This window comes from Neltuma alba, unplaced genomic scaffold (genome assembly GCF_004799145.2).
Source record: "Neltuma alba isolate B1F8T4 unplaced genomic scaffold, ASM479914v2 tig00012749_pilon, whole genome shotgun sequence".
Classification (NCBI taxonomy): domain Eukaryota; kingdom Viridiplantae; phylum Streptophyta; class Magnoliopsida; order Fabales; family Fabaceae; genus Neltuma; species Neltuma alba.
This window is the reverse complement of record NW_021637164.1, coordinates 113,204-130,334: the sequence shown is the minus strand read 5'-3', so window position 1 is coordinate 130,334 and position 17,131 is coordinate 113,204. Positions and strand designations below refer to the sequence as shown.

At 36.1% G+C, this 17,131-nt stretch overlaps 2 protein-coding genes across 2 annotated transcripts; one reads left to right on the top strand and one right to left on the bottom strand.

Annotated features, from left to right (window-relative positions):
• Window positions 1–8,259: 8,259 nt before the first annotated feature.
• Window positions 8,260–10,635, top strand: LOC114730637 (uncharacterized). The gene is made up of 3 exons (XM_028917748.1): window positions 8,260–8,621; window positions 8,710–9,347; window positions 9,443–10,635. The coding sequence occupies exons 1-3, from the start codon at window positions 8,260–8,262 to the stop codon at window positions 10,633–10,635; spliced, it is 2,193 nt and encodes a 730-aa protein (XP_028773581.1).
• A 2,987-nt stretch (window positions 10,636–13,622) lies between these two features.
• LOC114730636 (uncharacterized) lies at window positions 13,623–16,349 on the bottom strand. The gene is made up of 7 exons (XM_028917747.1): window positions 16,139–16,349; window positions 15,021–15,859; window positions 14,734–14,940; window positions 14,108–14,646; window positions 13,934–14,015; window positions 13,758–13,844; window positions 13,623–13,688 (listed from the first exon to the last, which is right to left on the bottom strand). Exons 1-7 carry the CDS (start codon window positions 16,161–16,163, stop codon window positions 13,623–13,625), a joined length of 1,845 nt encoding a protein of 614 aa, XP_028773580.1. The 5' UTR covers window positions 16,164–16,349.
• Window positions 16,350–17,131: the final 782 nt, after the last annotated feature.

The following is a 17,131-nucleotide window of genomic DNA, read 5'->3' as shown; positions in this document are numbered from 1 at the left end:
AAATTATAGTTATAAGAAATATTCATTCAAATTTAATATAAAATTTATTTAACTAATTTGATTAGATTAAAAAAAATAGCTAACTTTGTTATTAAAAATATGACATGTTTTTCTTAAAACAATATACTCATCTTCCTTCATATCCTTCTTCTCTCTCTTTTACTTGATTATGATTGAGAGAGTATCAATAGGAAACTTTAGAAAAACTAATAAACAAGAAAAGATCTTATATTTAGGACTAAAATTAATTCAATATTAGGTCTTATATTAAGAATCTAAAGAGTATTGTTATAAAGTTGTATGTAAACAAAATGTTGCCAATCGTATGCACTCTTTTGGGGTACACGTGACCTCCAACTTATAAATATTTATTTTTTCTTCTTGTCTTATTTATAATTCATTTTTAATATATTTCACACAGATTAAGAAAAACTTTAAACTTCATTAATTCTCATTTAAAATTTAACAGCTTTTCCATTTAAATCCTTATTTGATGTACAATATACCTTATTAAAACAAATTAACATAACATTAAATAAAAGATAAATTATATATTCATATAAAAAAATTTTCTTTATACCCTATAAATATGACCCAACAAATGTTTCAATTATTTTAAAAATAACCACATGATCATTGTTTTTTATTTTCTGAGATCACTTTTTACCTTTAGAATCTCATCTAGTTTTTTTTTTTAAAATTAACAAACGTTACAACATAAAATATTTCCACGTAATTGGGAAGAATCCTTGGGGCTAAATAAAACTCCCCAATAAGACCAAAGCAAATACTACATCTACTTCTAAATATAAAATTTAGTTTGTTAATAATAAATACTCCTTCCGTCCTGAATATAAAATTCTTTTTATAATATAATTACATTACAAAGAATTTTATATTAAGATAAGAGAATATTATTTTTTAAGTTAAAAAAGTGTTGTAACGAATCAATGTTCACTGTTTTTTTTTTTTTGGGTGGAAAATCCTCCTCCAAACAGAACACAACGTTTGTAAATAAGAAGAAGTGTTTTTGACTAGTTATAAAAATAGTCTAGCAAAGACAGATTCGCACCGCGTCGTTGAAATTTCTTCTCACTTTAAACAAGAAATGTTCACCGACACTAAATGTGAATATGAATTCTCACGTCAAATTAACTTCCTGTCTTTCTCTAGGCTAAGTTTTGATTTTAGGTCTGTTTGGTGGAGGGAAGGGAAGGGCACATTTGCCCTTCCCCTCATTTGGTTAGAAATTTTAGAGGGAAGGGAACCCAAAATCTCCCCTCCCCTTTCCTTATTTTGGTTCCCTCCAAATTGGGATTTTTTGGAGGAGGCCAAATATCCTGACTAATTTACCCTCATTAATTTTATAATATTCCACCAAATGCTGCTGAAGGTAAAATGTTTTCTTCTTCGTGGATCTGTTCTACAATCACTCTCACTCGCCTTTCTTTTCTGTGTCGTGCTGTTTCCTCTCCCGATCGTTTCCCTGCTGTCACCGTCGCCACCTCTCCGACAGCCACTGGCATCTTCTTTCAGGTAATAAGTGGCCGATTTCGTTCCTCATTTTGCTCTGAAATTGCGTAGTGCCTTACCTGAACGAACTTACCTGAACGATTGTGTTATGTAGCAATGCGTTATGTAGCATTTTGCTCTATGCCTTACCTGAATGTAATATTTTGCCACCGTCATCTTCCTTTTAACAGTTTGCTCTGTCACTACTATCAAGTTTGTGAAACCTCTCCTCCAATGCTTTGAAGTTTTCGTGGCTTTATTTGACTATGCTGATAGATTGTGTTATGTAGCATAGCAAAACTGGTTCTGAATCCAAAACATTGCCATTGATTCTTTGCCTTCTATCACTGCCACTAGCATTCTAAAATATATCCCTCTTACATATCTGTATTCTGCTCTTTTCGAAATATTGCCGTTGACTGTGCTGATGGTTTCCTGTTTTTTTGGAAAATATATATGCAGGTCCTTATAGTTTGATCAGATTTTAAGTTAGATCCTTATAGCTTTATTTCTTTTTATTGAATCCTTGTAGTTAATTTTGTTAAATTTACAAGTCCTTCTATCATTAATGTTGCAAACGCCATAACCCATAATGGCAGAAGATGATATGGCAGTGCGATCTCTCTATCACCTTTTCTCTCTCATATTTAAAGCTAACCACGACAAGCTCGAGGCACCTAAATAAAAGGAGTGATGAAGGACTGCCTCTTCGACCTGTCCTACTCCTCCTCATCACATAGGCCACATTGCCTATGCTGTTATAATATATCAGAAAGAAGAAGCTTATGAGTCTTATGGGAGGAATTGATGAAATTCTTTCGTATCTTATCTTGTTTGGTTTATTTCTGTTTGTCTTTTTACTTGTCTAATATTTCCTCCTTTTCTATTTCTTACTATTACCGATTCTGAGTCTACTTGAGCAGCACACTGCGTTTTTGGCAAGTTTCATATTTATCACATTTTCATGATCCAGGATATATATATATATATATATGTGAATGCATCACATATTGCTTATCTATAACAAAAGACGAAGATGCAGCGATGCTAATGAAAGTGGGCAGAGGAGTTCACTGAAAAAATTGCCATGGGTAAAATGCTGAACACCAATCCTCACTATACTTCATCTTGGCGTAATCAAGTTATAACAGCATAGAAGTAGCACGTGCCCATGTTGATGAGGAGCAGGACCAGTCGAAGAGGCAGTCCTTCACTCCTTTGAGGTGTCATCGAGCTCATGTTAGCTGCAAAGTTGCATTTTGATTCTCGCTCATTTCTTTATGTTTATGTTTGTTGCCAATGAACAATGGGCAGTAGGGGCTAAAATAGCTAGTTCATGACTTTATTATATGTGTCTTTGCTAAGTTCTTAATATGCAAATTTTACTTATTTTGTTAGATGGACATGGAAACTCATACTACTTATTGGTGCGGCAATGGCTTGAATTGCATCATAAAGTAATAGCTCTACTTGTACGTATTAGTGCACAAGTATATGAGAATGAAGTTCGTCGTCCACAAATAAGTTATAGTTTGAGTGGCAAGAGAGAAAGGGTACCGGATGAAATAATGAATAGAATAAGTAGTTGTCCCTCTAGTCGAACATCATTAGAATGTCTCCTAGAGCATTCTTAGAGTTGTGTAGCATGTTAGAAAGAGATTGTGGTTTGGCAACCCACTAGGTGGTCCACTGTGGAAGAACAAGTTGCAAAAACTATTTATATATTAACACACAATGTTAAAAACCAGAAGTCAATTTTTGTTTTAGGTGTTCTGGTGAGACAATTAGTCATCATCTTTACAGTTTTGATGGCTATCATTGAGTTAGAAGACAATTTATTGTACAACCTAATGAGTCAACAATCCCTCTTGAAATTCAAAATGAGAGTAAATTCTTCCCATATTTTAAGGATTGCCTTGGTGCTATAGATGGAACACATACACGAGTCAAGGCGCCTTCTATAGATGCTCCTCGATATCATGGTAGAAAGGAATTTCCAACACAGAATGTGTTAGCAATATGTACATTTGACCTAAAGTTCACTTATGTGCTTCCTGGATAGGAAGGCACTGCATCCGACTCGCGGATTATTAAAAATACATTAACAAGGGAAGATAGCCTTAAAATTCCTGAAGGTATGGGTTTTACCAATTTTGCTTAAGTTTACATTCATTAGGGATTATAAAACCAATACAGTAATTGTCTTTATTTATGATAGGTAAATATTATCTTGTGGATGCTGGATTCATGTTAACAAGAGGGCTTATAACACCTTATTAGGGAGTTCGTTATCATTTGAAAGAGTATTCAAAAAGAAATCCACCCCTAAATCATAAGGAGTTATTTAACCTTCGACATGCAAAGTTACGGAATGCAATTGAAAGAGCTTTTGGTGTTTTGAAGAAAAGATTTGCAATTTTATCCAATGCAACCGAACCTACATATGGCATCAAGGTTCAAAAAATGATAATATATGCCTGTATAATTCTTTATAACTTCCTTATGAGTGCTGACCCTGCTGAAGATCTTATAAGAGAAGTTGATAGGGAACTTCTTCAACAGAATACGGCAAATGACAATAACCGTGCTTCAAGTAGTGACAATAATGAGGCTGCTCGAGGTGAACTTATCAGAGAACGTATAGCCACTCTAATAGTTATGACTTGAAGCAGAAATGTTATCTTTACTAGTTAGTAAGTGATAAATACAAAAACCATGCACTTCTCTTATGTGTAGTAACCCCTCTTGTCTTTGTCAATTGTCTTTTTTTCCCCCTCAAAGACTATCTTCATTATGGTTATGCTGTAATGTTCTATTGTTGGCTATCAGTAAGATTTTACTTCTCTTTTCCGTTACTTCCATGCACTTTTGATGACTATTTGGCTTGTTATATCATCATTTGTCTTTCAATTCAATCATTAGTGTAACTGCTATGAGCCACCCTTCCACTTATTTGCCTTTTGTTTATTTCATGAACTTGTACCGATTATATTCAATGCTTTCTGTTTATGACATTGGATTTAATGCCTTTCTGTTTATTCAATGCTTGGATTTAATGCCTTCTGCAATATGAAAAATTCCTTTCTTTCCTGCGATATGAAAATTAAGTTTCAGATTTATGTAATATTAATATGCCCAATTCATCTCCATGCTAATATATTTTATTTCCTCTATTTTTTAGGCTAAACCTAAGGCAGCACAGTGGAGAAACAATCCTTTTCCAAATTATGAGAAGATACTAATACTATATGGGGTGGATAGAGCTAATGGAGATGAGGGGGAGACAATGCGTGAATGGAAGAAGAGACGTCGTACTCAGGAAGAGACCACTAGAACTGTTAATGATATTGATAAGCTTGTTTCACAAGGTAGATATTCATTACAAAATGATGATGATTTTGTTGAGTTAGATGGACAAGATAACTCACCTGGACAAGGATTGTCACCTGAAGAAGATAATTCTCCTGTTGCTAATAGTGCTTGTAGTAAGAGGACAAAACGAGCATCCAAAGAGCATGAAAATAATTTAAAGGAACTAACTGGGGCAATATGTCGAGTGGCTGATGCATTAGATAGAGGAACTGAGGCAATACTGTAAGGAAATATCTATAACAAAAGCCTCCACTACAAAGATGCAAGCACCACAGCTATCCGATGAAGAACTTTGCAAACTACTTGAAGAATGTGGGATTGAGATAGAAAAAATACCTGATATATATTGCTTCCTTATGAATGATGTTGATAAGCTTAGAACAGTTGCTCAATGTCCAGTTGCAATAAGGAAGCAAGTGATAATGAAGATGTTTTATGGTTCTTATTAAATAGTTGTTTAACCACTTACTATGATGACTTTTGATATAAGCCCAATGTGATTTCTAGCTACTAATACTTTTTGTATATTTTGATAGATGCTAACAATTTTAGCTTTTTAATAGTAGGGATGACTTCATTTGCCTTATTAGGGGTATGTTTTGTTGAAAGCTTTTGTATTGTTAGCAAAATGTTATAAACTATGATGAAGACATTTATTTATGAAGAGTTTTATTATCAAGAGTTTTATTTATTTGCATGATTGGTTTTATGAAGACAAAGGCGGTCCATCCTGTTACTTCACAGTAGGGATTATACCAACATATATGCAACAAGAGGGAAATAAGGTGCAGAATCAGCGAAAAAATCAATAAAAATAAAAATAAAAAAACCGTGATACATAATACATTATGGAAGAATCAACGAAAAAATAAAAAACCATGAGGTGCAAATAGTATGGGTATCAAATTACATATTAACAGTGATTATGTAAATAAATCAAATTAAATTATGAGGCTACCTTTTTTAAATTAAACAAATAAATTAAATTATGAGGATAACTTTTTTAAATTAAACAAATAGTATGGGTATCAATTTTAAATGAAAAATTTAACAATTTAATTTATGTTACCCACAAGATAATAATCCAATAATAAGTAACTTCCTAAATATAGAATTATCAATTTTATTTTTTAGCATATATTATTTTATTAGAGATTATTTAAATTAATTTGTATAACAATAATATATATCAAATATAAGGGTAAAATGGTAAATTGATTATTATCATCCCTCCCCCCTCTTGAACCAAACAAGGGATCATTAAATATCCCTCTCTCCCCTCCTTTTTAATTAAACCAAACAAGGTGAGGTTATAACCCCCCTCCCCCTCCCCTCAAACCAAACAGGCCCTTAGACTCCCCATCAAGCCATCAATATGTTCATTATTTTTTTAAATATATTTTTAGTACTATTTTGATTTTCTTTTTCATTTTATATTCAAATCATTTTTTTTCATTGACAAAAGTTATTTCATACTCCCTCGGTCCCTCCTAGCTTTTTTTATGAGAACCTGAAATTTAAATTATTTTGATCATTTTTATAAGATTTCACTTATAGTTATTTAAACATTTAATGTGTTTTTATCATTTTTGTACCTAATTAATTTTATATATTGCATTAATTAAAATGTTTATTGCAGTCTCTTTCATACATTCTCTCTCTTACTTAGCTCTTATAAGGGCATGCTGGTGAAAAAAGTTCATATTTTATATATTTATTTTTAACTAATTTTAAATATTTTTTAAATCACTTAATTTAATTATCAGGCTCTTGTAAAAAGAATTGAAGGAGTAAAAAGAATTGAAGGGAGTATAAAGTTGGACATGAATGAAAGCGCAAAAAATTAATGAATGCAAATAAAAATACTACCCTAATACAAATTACTTACAAAATTACAAAATAAATATTCCTCTGATCCTTAATATAGGATTCAATTTTTGAGTTAGTTTTGGTTTTAAATATAAGACTATTTCTCATATTTATCAATTTTTTCTAAATTACCCCTATGGATACTTCCTTAACCATAATCAAGTAGAAGAATGATAGAAGTATTAAGAAAGATGATTATAGTATTTAAGAAAAATGTGTTACTTTTTTTTATAATTAACTAATTATCTAACTTCCTTGATCTAATCAAATTAATTAAATAGGTTTTATATTAAGGACCGGAAGAGTATATATTTAGGCCAGATATCGATTTTTTTTTTTGCTGGTACGAGAAATTTCTACCTACTTTAAACCAGAAACAAAACAAGAAAAGAAAAATCATACCCAAGAACTTTCACGACGGTCCGAAAATTTCTAATCTAAGCGTGTTGACTTGAAGTCAACAAAAGTTTTCATTATTGGTGGAAATTTCAGCCTACTGTGAATGGAAAAAAAAGGCGAAGATATCATACCCAAAACTTTCGTGGCTGTCTGAAAATTTCTAATCCAAGTATTATTGACTTGAGTCAACAAAAGTCTTCATTATTTGGTGGAAATTTCGGCCTACTTTGAATTGGGAAATAAAGGGCGCGAAAAAATCATGCCGGAAGAACTTTTTTTGGGACAGCCATACCGGAGAGCTTTAATGGCATCCCGAAAAAAAATTTTAGGGAAAATGACAAGAAAATGACTGTTGAATTCTAAAATGACAAAATGGGCATGTAAATTACTGAAATGACAAAATGGGCATGGGGTATCAATCTGGAATTTGATAATTCGCCAAAAAGACTGAAATGCCCCTGAATCAGTCTGAACTCATGAAGACAAAGGCATGACACGTAACATGAGGGAGAGATGAGAAGCTGAAAACGGAGGTGGAGCAGAGTCGAACGCTGAGAAGACGGAAAAGGTAAGGAAAATTTCTCCTAAAATGCTGTTATCTACTCCTCCAACTCTCACCATTGTACAAATCTGATTCATTACGGTGGAATTGCTTTGTGGGCAACCTGGTTTGTAGTGAGAGAGGGGTTGAACGTGGGTATTACGTAAGAAAGTGGAGCTTAATGATGGGTTTGGGTTTTCAAGTCGGTTTACTGGTACATGGTCTAATGGGGATGGGTTTATGAGTGTAGATGGTTTAAATGAAGAATCTGACCAGGATGAGAGAGTGATACATCGGAAATGAAAAAATGGTGGGAACTGATAACGTGGGCATGAAGATTGAGGGCTAACAGTAAGCATGAGGTGGTCAGTGTTGTCAAATTCATTATTGGAATTGTGAAATCCCATATTTAAGTTGTCAATGTAGCAAGTGTGCGCGGACGTATTTTGGGTGTTGCATTTTTTGTGAAATCGCAAGAAAAGTTTCGAAATCCTGATAAATGAAATTGATTATTGGGGAACTAAAATATTGATTTATGCTTCTGTGGTGCAGGTTAGGTAGCTTTGATGACATCTAACATTGGGTCAACATCTTCAAAGCGTCTTGCTTGTTACTTTCATGTGGGTGGGAAGTTTGCAGAAAATGGTGATGGTGAAGTTAAGTACTATGGTGGAACTGTCAGGGTAAGAGTGATCAAGGAGGGTATAAGGCTTGAAGATTTGAGGGTTATGATAGGAGAATGGTTTGGTGTAGATAGTAATGGTTGCGACATTAAATACACATTGGGCTTGAATGATAGGATATTAATAGATCTTATTGATGATGATGAAGTTGACAACCTATTTGAGTATAATGATAGTAATGCACATGTATACGTAGCAGCTAAAGGTAATGAGAATACGGAGGAAGAAGTGGCTGATCGAAACAGGTAAGTCACAAGTTTCGGATTATGGAAGTTGTTACTTGCGATAATGTTGTTGTTAATATCATAACAAATGTTGTAATTATACATGCAGCATGTCAAAATTGTCAGGACTGTCACAGCAAAATGATGAGCCAATGATTGAGGATGCTGTCGAATGTGTGAATTACATAGCAGCTGAAAATGTTCTTAGCCTGCCATATGCAGTAGAGAGTGCACCAACTCCTTTGCCAGGAATGAATTCCCTGAAATGGAAAACAGTATTGTTAGGATTGAGGCAGACTTTTCCAGATGCGGATGATTTCAAGAAGAAACTACACAAATTCAGCATTGCAAACAAATTTGAGTATAAATATGTGAAGAATTCTAATGCCCATATGTATGTCAAATGCAATGTTGAAGGTTGTCCATGGAGGATCAGTGCAAGAGCAGCTGTAAAGAGTACTCCAGCATTTTTACGTGTAACGACATTCAAAAATGAGCATGTTCATAATGCCCAAGACAATCTTCATGTGACACATGGTAGATCAGCTAGCTTGACATCATCAATTATAATTGAAGAGGTTAGGGATCATATAGACATGCGTCCAAATGATATAAAAAAGAGGTTGGAAAGAGATTATGGTGTGAAGTTGACATATAAGCAAGCATACAGGGCCAAGGAAAAAGCGTTGGAGGACATACATGGCAGACCTGATCATTTTACATGCTTATTCCATGGATATGTGACCGGTTGAAGGAAACCGATGACAAAACAGTGGCAAAATGGGTGGCTGCAAGGAACAACAGATTTGAGCGTGTATTCATAGCCTATGGGTGTTGTATAGAGGGTTTTATTGCTGGTGCTAGACATGTACTGTATATTGATGGAAGTCATTTAAGTGGACCGTATAAGGGGACACTACTTTCAGCGTCGGCTTATGATGCGGACAACGAATTATTACCTTTTGCCATTGCGATTGTGAAGGGAGAGACGCTTGAGGATTGGACATGGTTCTTACATATGATCAAGGAGATAATTGGGTCAATGCAATTAACAATCATTTCAGACCGACACAATGCAATTATAGGTGCTGTGCAAGCAATATTCGGAGGTGAGCGACATGCGTACTGTTACAGACATGTTAAGGAGAATTTCAGTACACAAATGATCAAGTTAAATAGAGGAAGAAGGAAGACAAGTGGCAACACAAGGGAGGATGGACTGCATTTCCTAGATGCCATTGCATATGCAAGGCTTGACACAGAGTTTGATCAAGCAATGGATAACATGAGACACTTCAATTCCCAATTATTTGAATGGCTTGTCAATCATGGTGATATTCACAAGTGGGCCTTAAGCAAGTTCCCTTTTAAACGATGGGACAACATAACAACAAACCTTGCAGAGTCATTCAATGCGTGGATGCTGAAGGAGAGAAGATATAATGTTGCCCAACTTATACATGAGCATCGTGAAAAAGTAGCCAAGAAGATGTATGCAGCAAGCATGGCAATGAGCAAATGGAAGAATGGTGTAGGCCCAAATACAAATGCAACATTGATGGAAAATGTGGCGAGATCTGCACAGATGTTAAGTGTTCCTTACGGAAGGGGTAGGGTGTGTGTCCATACAGCAAAAGGAGCCATTAATGTTGATCTTGGAAAAGGTGAATGTAGTTGTGCAGCTTGGCAAATGTCAGGCATCCCATGCCCACATGCATGTGCAGCTATCAAGGCCTTGAATTGCAATGTGTATGATTTTGTTGAAGAATGCTACAAGATTACGTCCCAACAAAAGATTTATGGTAGGACGATGACTCCAGTGGTGACAATCGACATGCCAAATCCTAATAACTATCGGCTGCAAGATATAGCAAGTCAAGTGTTTTTGGCACCACCTTTGACTAGTCGACCACCTGGAAGGCCTAGGATAAATAGGCAAGAGTCGCAGTTTCAAAACAAGAAGGTCTACCATTGTAGTGCATGCCAGCAAGTTGGCCACACAAGAAGAACATGCAAGAATCCAAACCCAACTTAAGGTTTCATGTCAATACCAACAGGGGTAATTTTTTTGTTATAGGAAAGGAATGACTCTTGAACCCTTTTTAATTTTTTTGGGAGAAGGGTTGATAGGTAGGCTATCTTTTTTGTTAATGATGTTAACTGGGTAGGAGATGTTCTGTAATCTGAATGACAAGAAAACATTAGGCGGTAGGTTAATCCTAATGTTAACTTGTCATTTGGATATCAGTTATGTAGCTTCTGTCATGGGCCTACTGGTTTTTAGTAAATATCATTACGTCAGTGGTCAATTCCATTACAGATATAGTAAAGTCTGAATGTTAATGTAAAAATCGTATGATGGGTAGGCTATCCTTTTTGTAAATGATATTCACTGGGTAGGATATGTTTTGTAATGTGAATGGGGACGAAACATTAGGTAGTGGGTTAATCTTACTGTTAACTTGTCATTTGAATATAAGTTATGTACCTTCTGTGATGGGCCTACTGGTTTTTGGTAAATATTGTCACTTCAGTGGTAAATTCAATTACACATGTAGTAAAGTCTAAATGTTAATGCAGACATCCTATGATGCTCTTTTGGTGTACTTCTATGCTATTTTGGCAACACAGATGACCTTTTGTTTAATGCCCTCAAGGGAGATGGTGGAAGTTGCCAATGGGTATGACTGGAGTGGTTAATGTCATCAACGATGTTGTTATTCACATTATCAATGTTGTTATTATCATTTCCAGGCTAGTGAAACTCCCTGAAAATATGTTACTTGACTTTGAAATAAAGGAAGTGGAAGTGGAAAAAGCAGAGTGGTAAATATCATCACTAAAGTTGCAATTAAAATTAGCCATGTTGTCATTATCATTACGGGGGTAGTAAAATTTCCTGAACAATTTGATGCGTGGGTTTGACTTAAAGGAACCGAAAATGGGAAAAGCAGACTGGTAAATGTCATAACTGAAGTTGCAATTAACATTTCCAATGTTGTCATTATCATTACGGGGGTAGTACAATTTCCTGAACAATTTGATGCGTGAGTTTGACTTAAAGGAACCGGAAATGGGAAAAGCAGAGTGGTAAATGTCATAACGGAAGTTGCAATTAACATTTCCAATGTTGTCATTATCATTACGGGGGTAGTAAAATTTCCTGAACAATTTGATGCGTGGGTCTCAGTTAAGGGAACCGCAAATGGGAAAAGCAGACCGGTAAATGTCGTTACTCAAGTTGCAATTAACATTACCCATGTTGTCATTATCATTACGGGGGTAGTACAATTTCCTGAACAATTTGATGCGTGGGTCTCAGTTAAGGGAACCGCAAATGGGAAAAGCAGAGTGGTAAATGTCGTTACTCAAGTTGCAATTAACATTACCCATGTTGTCATTATCATTACGGGGGTAGTACAATTTCCTGAACAATTTGATGCGTGGTTTGACTTAAAGGAACCGGAAATGGGAAAAGCAGAGTGGTAAATGTCATATGGAAGTTGCAATTAACATTTCCAATGTTGTCATTATCATTACGGGGTAGTACAATTTCCTGAACAATTTGATGCGTGGGTCTCAGTTAAGGGAACCGCAAATGGGAAAAGCAACTGGTAAATGTCGTTACTGAAGTTGCAATTAACATTACCCATGTTGTCATTATCATTACGGGGTAGTAAAATTTCCTGAACAATTTGATGCGTGGGATTGACTTAAAGGAACCGGAAATGGGACAATTTCCTAAACATGGGGATGCAAATGGGGAAACCATAGTGGTAAATGTCATTACTATAGTTGCAATTTCCCTTAACAATGTTGTGATTTTCATTACCCAGGTTGTGAAATTCTGACAATTTATACGTGGGGACGAAAATGCAGTTGCAAAAAGGAATAGCGAGGTGGTAACAATCATTAAAAAAGTTGTAATTTTCATTACCAATGTTGTCATTCTAGCGAAAATGGATTCAAAAAAGTGATTTGGGCTTGAAAGACTTCAGATGCAAATGGCAACAGCGATGTCGTAACTATCATTACAGAGGTTGCAATTCTCAATCCGAAAGTTGTTAATCCTATTACTTGTGTAGTTAACCTGGGTCCAAGTGGATGTAATTTGGGGCACAAATAATCAACTTGTGATTATCATCACGGAAGTCACATGGCATGTTGTAAATTTCATAACTCTTTTACTCAAATTATCCCAAAAAGGATTGCAATTAGGCCAACAACTGGCAGCCACTTAGACTTCAAACTACATAAGACTTCAAATATTAAGACTTCAAACTAACACTCCTTTTACAAATACTATATGCCTAATCTACATAATGTCTCCTCCTATCACAGATGGCGTCTTTTGGTCAGTGTGGTGGCTTGGGTTGATGAAAGCAAGCTTAATGCTTCATCACGTCTTGAATTAAGCTCATGATTCACTAGCCACCACATGAGGTTTCGTCGGAATTCAGCCACTTGTTCATCCGTATAGTGAAGTATCTCACCGGGCTTCCATTTACTCAACCATATTAATACATGAACACCGCAGTCTCGCCTGCACATCAAAACATACCAACGATGTAAAAGAATGAAAATAACACATTGGGCTACTTTGAGACGTAATAATATCAACAACATAAACCACTCACAGATTGTTTTGTTGCGGAACAGGAGCCCAAATGATATCACTCATTTTCTTCTTCCCAGTGGCATTAGGCTTAACTATCTCAATAATGTCATAAAATCTATTCCTCTGCACAATATCATTACGCAATTGTAAATAAAAGGTAAATGAAATGTCAATCATAGAAGATGAGTTGCATTATCCTTACACATTCAGTGACGACGGTCGTCATGTCATCAATAATTACACCCTTCTTCTTGCTCTTCTTCTTACCCTCTAAATTTGGCTTCATTGAGTCCAGCACATAGAAATTCATTGTGCTAGGCTCAAGCACAACACAGAACCAGTGAGCGCCAACAAGTGTGGGTCCAAAGATCAAATCACATTCTCCTATGTTGTAGCCTACATTTTCAGGTAAAAATTGTTTTTTTCCGTTTTGTAGCATCCCACAGCTTTGGGTTAGCTGCCATTATTGCCTGAAACATGAACATTTTAGTCATTTATCAATATCAATCGACAAAAAACTAACATCTCAGCAAGCTTACCATAAAATCAGCATAAAAAATGTGCCGCTTCACCTGCCCTTCCTTCTCCATATCAGCCATTAGAGTCTTGCACACAGTTGACATCAGCTGTACGCAAAGAGATTATTGTTTTGATGAACCCAAAATGCAGCATCTACTAAACAATTAAATGACCTCATCACAAATATTCTACTTACCCGGTTACCTATTTTCTCAATTCCGCCAAGTGTCCTTAGCTGATCCCGAGTGATATCTTCATCAGAGATTTTCACCAAAGGCCTAAAAATATGTTGTCAATATCATTATGCATATAGTCAATTACCACAAAATTGTAATGAATATGATTACGTGGGTAGTGGATATGTACATACATGTCACCCTCCTTGCTTGAACACATACGGGAAACTATGTCATAAAACCGGTCCTTGTCATCCATGGGCCTCTTTCGCCTCTTAGTTGGCTTTGTCAAAATCCATGGAGAATTGATAGCGGATTTCATCTCCCTTTGCGATCTCCGGAGTTGACATCCCTTGTCCATGGGGGACAAGGGCAGGGGAGACTCCATAATTTCTTTGTCTGCACCTTCTGCTGCAACACCAATGTCATCACCCCTATCTGAGCCAGTTGCATCATCGTCTCCCTGACCATCTCCCCCGTGGAACTCATCTCTATCATCACCTTCGTCATCAGACTCATGTCCATCATGATCATGGGAGTCTTCATCGCCAAATGCATCATCATCTCCCTTATCATCATCTGGGACGTCAATAGGGTCCTCATCATCTGTGGTCACATTATTTTCCTCTATCCTTATCTGCACCTTATCTAGCTCATCTTCCATTGCACTTATAAGCCTCATAGTGCTTAATTCGATCTGAGCCATCAATCGTCCGTGCAACTTCTGTAACTCCTGCAGCAAACAATTTAAAATGAGTAAACACTTTTTTCATGAGATTATTTGCTAATGAGAATGAAAATTAGTAATGAAAGCACATACCGGGTGTAAATGAGCCACACTTCTGCGTTTTCCTTCATCCTTCCCACTTCTATCCATACTTCCCTTGCCCTTATACAGTAAACCCCTCTTGCTTTCCCTCTCCTTCTTTTCCAGCTTCCTTATCCTCTCATCAGTCCAGAATTGAATGGCATTTAGGGACCCTCTCTCAACAGTTTTGGATAGTGGGAAGTGCTCAGCAAAATATAACTACAATAGTAAATCATTAACTTGCCAATTCCACAAATAAAGAAAACAATAACTTAGAAGCATAAGTCAGAAATACATACCAACAGGAGGTAGATGCATCCTCCCACATTGCAGCTTCCTTCATCTTCATCTTCGTCTTTCTTTGCTTTTGTGTACACTTTCACATAATCTCCCATCTCTTTCCACAAGTGCTTCACAATGTACGTGGCCCAATCAAATTGGTGAAATCCCTTCATGGTACAGCACATGACTCTTATTAGCTTGTCACTCACAGTTGTTTGTGAAGTAGGAGTTAAAAAACTCCCAAGTGTGTACAGCATAAACAGGAACTCAAACTCATCTTTCTTCTGCCCAGATTTAATGTCATTGAGTATCTTCGTATAAGGGACTTTACCAAATTCCTCCTTCAACCTCTGGTATGTCTCATCATCATCACATACGTCCATTTTTACCTTCTCCCCTGTGTGGGGTACACCCAACAAGTTTGCAACATCATTTGCTTCTATTTCCTTTATTAGAAATTGATGGGTAGGCGGATCATATGCTCGGAGAACACATACTATGAGGTCACGAGGGAGTCTCTCACATCCAATGTCAAGTAAATGGCCAAAGCCTAAATTTTGTACCCTCACTTTCAAATCTTCATCATCTTTTATGAAGTCCACTAATGACTTAAATTGCCGAACCGAGCAACGAGTGCTAAAAGCCACTTTTTTCTTCCTCTTCTTCTTCATCCCTTCCTTTCTTGATTGCTTCACCCTATCACTGTATTTCTTCTGCTCCTCTGGTGTCAACTGCTTCCATGCCTTTGATGCCTTTTTCGCTTGTTCAGACATATTCTTAAACTTCTCCCCACCCTTAAGAAATTCTCGTCTAAACAACATGTAGCCATTCTTCACTTCTTCACTTGGCCCTCCTTCTACAACAAGCATAAATAACTAAATCTGGTCAGTTGAACAGCTCAACTTTCTTTGCATTTCAAAAAAGTTGTCATTACCATTTCCAGTGTAGTCATTCACATTATAGGTGTTGTTATTTAGCCACAAAATGAACCTCGACTATTTACTACTCATATAACTAAATTTGCTGATCACATAATGAATGTTATTGCTTCTTTCTCACTTCACAGAACAGAGCAGAAAATAGAGACTAATGACATAATACACTTTAACAACAAACTAAAAACAATCTAACTTACCAGTTACTTCGCCAACCTCCTCCATGACAGCAATGCGATTGATGCTTCTCAGCACTTCAGCGACCTCTACCTCTTCAATCCTCAAACCAGCAGATTAATCTCTACCTCTTCAATCCTCAGACCAACAGATTCAAAAATAAATGAATATGCATTAAAAGTGATTCTTTCTCGATGAAATGTTACAAAATTTGTATCTTCAAGTAACTTATATTATGGAAATTACTACTACATAGTGCCACAGATGACCAAGTAAATTATACCAATACATAAGAAGGCCACAAAGGTTATTCTCACTTGGTACATACTGAAATGAATATGCATGTTCATCCCCAGGTAAATTGCACCGCTAAATGACTGAGGTTATGCCCATTAGGTAGCTATATCTTCAAAACAGAGTTCTACCCACGAAAAGTCACCCCTTTCAATTTATTTTACAATGTTAAATTTGCATAACCAATATGGGGATACAGTTGAACTCATTTTAGTCCCATACACAATGCTAAAAATGTGCAATGCCCATTACACGAACAGACCAAACAAGGGGGCGGAAACAGGAAGCATCCTGGCTCATGTGCGACAGTGGTCTCAATTTATGGGCATCTAAAAAGTAGTGTAGCAATCATAAACACACACGTATATTATGCCTTCCAACATTACAGCAACACAGCAATCAGACAACAACAATCAGAGAGATATCTCGTCAAACATGGACCGAGTTATATGAATCAGAGCAAGCAAGCAACTTCTGTAATTCCGTCACACACAGAAGCACCGACTTTTAATCTAATCTACCTTTACATTCCATTTTAAGCCTTTACCATTGCTTCCCCCTTTACAACCAACATTCACCGTTTTCCCCAAATTAAAACACTCCAATCAGACAAGCACAAGACGGAGACATTTGGGTGGCTTACCGGGGTCCGAACGAATATCGACTTCTTCCTCAACCGGTGACGACCTTACAGGTGCTCTCCCTCGAAATCTCTCTCTCTA

What these genes read in the sequence shown, in the direction of transcription:
- LOC114730637 (XM_028917748.1), top strand. Translation starts at nt 8,260, where the DNA reads ATGACATCTAACATTGGGTCAACATCTTCAAAGCGTCTTGCTTGTTAC. An exon ending in GAAGTGGCTGATCGAAACAG is followed by an intron (nt 8,622 to 8,709) that starts GTAAGTCACAAG and finishes TTATACATGCAG; the next exon opens with CATGTCAAAATTGTCAGGAC. An exon ending in ATTCCATGGATATGTGACCG is followed by an intron (nt 9,348 to 9,442) that starts GTTGAAGGAAAC and finishes GGTGTTGTATAG; the next exon opens with AGGGTTTTATTGCTGGTGCT.
- LOC114730636 (XM_028917747.1), bottom strand. Translation starts at nt 16,163, where the DNA reads ATGGAGGAGGTTGGCGAAGTAACTG. An exon ending in GGAGGTTGGCGAAGTAACTG is followed by an intron (nt 15,860 to 16,138) that starts GTAAGTTAGATT and finishes TGCTTGTTGTAG; the next exon opens with AAGGAGGGCCAAGTGAAGAA. An exon ending in GTGTGGCTCATTTACACCCG is followed by an intron (nt 14,647 to 14,733) that starts GTATGTGCTTTC and finishes TGTTTGCTGCAG; the next exon opens with GAGTTACAGAAGTTGCACGG.